General features: G+C 29.5%; 1 protein-coding gene across 1 annotated transcript; it reads left to right on the forward strand.

The window, feature by feature from the left end:
• Nucleotides 1–2,071: 2,071 nt before the first annotated feature.
• On the forward strand, nt 2,072–3,795 carry LOC111828628 (probable E3 ubiquitin protein ligase DRIPH). Its single transcript, XM_023777019.1, has 3 exons — nt 2,072–2,183; nt 2,819–2,918; nt 3,003–3,795. The coding sequence occupies exons 1-3, from the start codon at nt 2,093–2,095 to the stop codon at nt 3,553–3,555; spliced, it is 744 nt and encodes a 247-aa protein (XP_023632787.1). The 5' UTR covers nt 2,072–2,092; the 3' UTR covers nt 3,556–3,795.
• The last annotated feature ends 591 nt before the right edge of the window (nt 3,796–4,386 follow it).

The raw sequence follows: 4,386 nt of genomic DNA on the forward strand, positions 1-4,386 counted from the left end.
TGTTTGTAGTTTGCATTAAATAATATATCCAAATTTGAAAACAAAAACACATTTAATACAAATAAAATTATTTAAGACTATTTGTGCTATGAAAAATATTGCTACTATATTAAACGGACATATTTATATATCATGCAACAAACTAAAAATAATAATCTTTATCGGTATATCAATAATCTTTTTTTCTCATGTATTATTGTCCTAACACTTAAACGTGGTTTATGTTAGTTTTTTATGTAACATCCCTAACTAACACAAATTTGAAGGTAGGACGTTATGTTACTAACTAAACTTTTGTTTTCTTTATAAATAATTCAGATTAATTTTCTATCTTATTATAAGTAAATGATACAATGTTTAAATGTAATTTTATTAGTAACCATAATTTGTATTGAAAATTTTACTAAGTTATGATTAAAGTACACCAAAAAAAAAGTCTTTATTTTGTAAGAAAATAATCTCATTGCAGTTATAAAAAGTTAATATAAGTTAGTCAAAGAAAATCATATCATGTATGAAGTTTGAATGAAAAATAAAATACTGACAAGAAAATAGTCATAATGAATTTTTACATAAAAGATTCCCATAAAATAACAGTTACGCAAAAGAGACAAAATAATTTATATATATATATATATATATATATATATATATATAATCCTATATATGTCATGGTTTTTTTTTTGACACTGTATATATATATATATATCTATATATACATACATATATACAATACTTATATAGATATACATATCTATATCTCTATAAGCATTTTTCTTGTGATATCTAGAAAAAAAAAAGTAAAAGGTGCAAATAAAAGGTAAAATCTGGATTTTTTTTTTTTGGTTGGAAAAAACAAATGCTTTGCTATATTAATTCTAAAGAGCTATATACATATCTATATATGTCATTGTTTTTTTTTTTGACACTGTAGATATATATATATACTTATATAGATATACATATCTATATCTATATAAGCATTTTTGTTGTGATATCTAGAAGAAAGTGCAAATAAAAGTGCAAATCTGGATTGTTTTTTTTGGTTGGAAAAAGACAAATGCTTTGCTGGATTAATTCTAGAAAGCTATATACGTTATATTTTACTAAAAATGAGCATTTGGTCCATGCACCTTATCTTAATTATATAGCAATTTTGAACAAAATGATTTATTGCATTTTAACTTTATATGCATATATGATTAATGCACTTTAGGCCTATATTTGTAGGAAAATTACAATAATAATATTTATTTCTTAATCTAGTTAAAATATGAAGCAATTCTAAAATAAATAAAATTAGCCTAAAATTACAATTTGACACTATATATATCCTTGTTATATTGTGGATTAGACATATACGCTCCCTTTGCTGTGAAGAAGGCAAAGGTGAGTTCTCTTTTATCTTGTAGATTTGTAAGAACTTCTTTTTTTTTTCTTTTTTTTTGCTTTATTTTTTCTTTTGTTTTTCTTTTTTTTTTACTCTATTGCAATGATTTATCTTATTACATCTGTTTTACACCTCACACACATATACTTTTCTCCTATTGTTTCAGTATGATTCTTATACCTATATACCAGTGTTCATCCATCTTTCTCTTGATTTCATCAATATGATTGTTGATATATATTTTATGAGAAACAAGTTTGGTTCTAATTTGAAAAGATCAAGCTAGTTTGATTTCACTAGGATTGTTCATATATCTTATAGATAAACACATCAAGCTTCTTTGATTTTAAATCTTAAATCTTTTGATTTCACTATGATTGTTCATAGATCTAGTAGAGATAAACAAATCTTATGAGAATTTTTTTTGGATATTCAGATCTTCTTTTAATTAACAAAAACACGAAACTTTAAAACAAAAAACTTTGGATTTATGATAAATAGCAAACAAAGATAGCTTTCACAAAAATATGCGAGCATCGGTTTTTAACGGTTTCTGGTTTAATTTAAACTTGAAATGTTATCTTACCTTTTAGATACTAGATATCAAATTATCATGTTATATATTTATATTAGATGTGAAGGTTAATTTTGTGGTTTGATTTTGTTGTTGTTGGTAGAAACTTAGAAGAGACCGAAACCAAGATGGATTATGAGATGAGGAAGCTGTACTCTTGTTTCATCTGTACCAATTTGCTCGATGAAGCAACTGCCCTAAAGAGATGTCGCCATATTTGTAAGCTCCTCAATTCCCTCTAATGATATTGTTTTGATTCATTTAAGCTTTTGGATCTGAATGGTGCTCAAGTACTTTGGTATCATTTGTTTTGTTATCTTCTGAGTTATAAGCTTATTTCTCGAGTCCACTGTTTTATTGAGTTTTGTCTTTTAATCTTGCTTTGGTCCACTGTTTTATTGAGTTTTGTCTTTTAATCTTGCTTTGGTCCACTGTTTATGGCTTGAAATTGTTCTAATTACTGAATTAATTGGTGTGAGTCTTTATTTACAAGAATTAATTGGTGAGTCTTCCTTTATCATTTATATTCTTTGTATATCATTTGTTTCTTATACTTATTGGATCTGATTCAAAGGTATACATATTTATTTTATTTTTCAATATTTCTGAGTAAAGTTTTTCATATAGCAATTAAAGATGTTTGATTTTAAAAAGCACGCCCTGCGGTTTTTAACGGTCTCTGGTTTAATTTAAATTGGAAACGTTATCTAACATGTTATATATGTATACTAGAATCATTTGGTTCTTATATTTATCTGATTTGATTCAAAGGTTTACATTTTTATTTTATTTTTCGATATCTTCAATGATGAACTAAAGTTTTTCTAATATGAAATCTCTCTCTGTATTAACAGTTTGTTGGAAGTGCATTCATGGCAAGATAGTGGAACATGACTGGCGCTGTTGTCCAATCTGCTGTGCTGATTTTGGTCCAGACCCTCTCATGAGACTAAGGTATATGTTCTATGACTAACTCTTGTTTCTTTGTGTTCTTCTATTAAACACTGTTTTTATATTATATGTTAATATGTATGACAGCCATGACGACCCTCTCTTGCTATCAAGGGAAGGGGAGAACATACCTCCAGCAGATGCTGAAAATGTGGAGGAAGATTCAGATGTAGACTACTCGGACGAATCTGAGAGTTCTGATGAAGATGATGATGATGATTATGACACAGACTCTGATATGGAAGATGAGCAGGTAGGATCAGAGAAGTCTGTTCCTATTGAAACTGGGAAGGAGGCACAGGTTATGGAAGATGCAAATCCAACCTCGGGAGTTGTTGAGGAGAATGTTCAGAAACTTGAGGCTGCACTAATGGATCATAAGATTGTGGACAAGGATGAGGAAGAGAGGGCCAAGTTGGAAAGGCAATTGGCTTTACGTGAAGAAAAAGCTAGAGGAAAAAGGCCAATGGGATTTGAATTCCCAGAGGTTGATTCAAAGAAACGATTTGCTCAGTTGGTTACGCCTCCAAGTAACCGTCCAAGCCCAGAAGCAAAAGAACAGGTTGGCGAGGAACACACCCCGCGGAACCAGGATATGGAGAAGGGAGGACTTGATGGTTCAAAGCCAACCAGCGGTTAATGAATGAAATTTCTAAGTTGGAATTGTCGAGGATTGGGGAATAAGGCGACAATTAGGTATCTATGGGACTGAAACTACATCGGTCAGAGTTTTTTTTGTTTTTAATGGAAACAAAACAATCTTCTTCCTTTTTAGAAAAATTTATAATATTATTTCAGTTGTGATAATTTAACTATGGTGGAACCTTTTGGTTATAGTGGCCGTTTAGCCCTATTTTATAAATATAATGATTTTAATGTTTATGTTTTATTTGAGAACAACCGGTTAATTGTTTTAAATTAAAACAATTAACCTTTGTAGATAATGATCCGGTTCCAATGAATAAGAAAAAAGTATGGGAAATATTAACTTGTCTTGGATTAGTTAGGACACACCTTGGTTCCTTATTTTTTCACTAATTCTAGTTTCTCATCAAGCTAATGTCTAAGCGGATAATTTTGCACGTGAGATACATAATGAACAGTAACTAAGTATGTATGTAAACAATAATCCGAGAAGTGGGCTCATTTGATGGTTGCCGGCAAAAACCAAAAAATAGACTATGATATGGAGATGGACTCTGAAAGTGACGACTGATATAGCTCTGAAAATACTCTACAAGAATATATTTTGCAAATGAGACTCTTCTTGGCTCATAAAGAATGATATACATATGCTTATATATTATTATTTATACACAACCACAAAACACAGCATCCTTTGTCGTTGCATGATTTGCACTGATTAAACTTTTGAATGGGCTGCACCATTATCTTAAAACAAGCTGCCCAATACGTGGGAGTGGGGTGTTAAAAATGATAGTAAAGGTTGGTTCTAAAAATGATAGTAAAG

This window comes from Capsella rubella, unplaced genomic scaffold, assembly GCF_000375325.1.
Source record: "Capsella rubella cultivar Monte Gargano unplaced genomic scaffold, Caprub1_0 scaffold_1, whole genome shotgun sequence".
Lineage (NCBI taxonomy): Eukaryota > Viridiplantae > Streptophyta > Magnoliopsida > Brassicales > Brassicaceae > Capsella > Capsella rubella.

What these genes read in the sequence shown, in the direction of transcription:
- LOC111828628 (XM_023777019.1), top strand. Translation starts at nt 2,093, where the DNA reads ATGGATTATGAGATGAGGAAGCTGTACTCTTGTTTCATCTGTACCAAT. An exon ending in AAAGAGATGTCGCCATATTT is followed by an intron (nt 2,184 to 2,818) that starts GTAAGCTCCTCA and finishes CTGTATTAACAG; the next exon opens with TTTGTTGGAAGTGCATTCAT. An exon ending in GACCCTCTCATGAGACTAAG is followed by an intron (nt 2,919 to 3,002) that starts GTATATGTTCTA and finishes TATGTATGACAG; the next exon opens with CCATGACGACCCTCTCTTGC.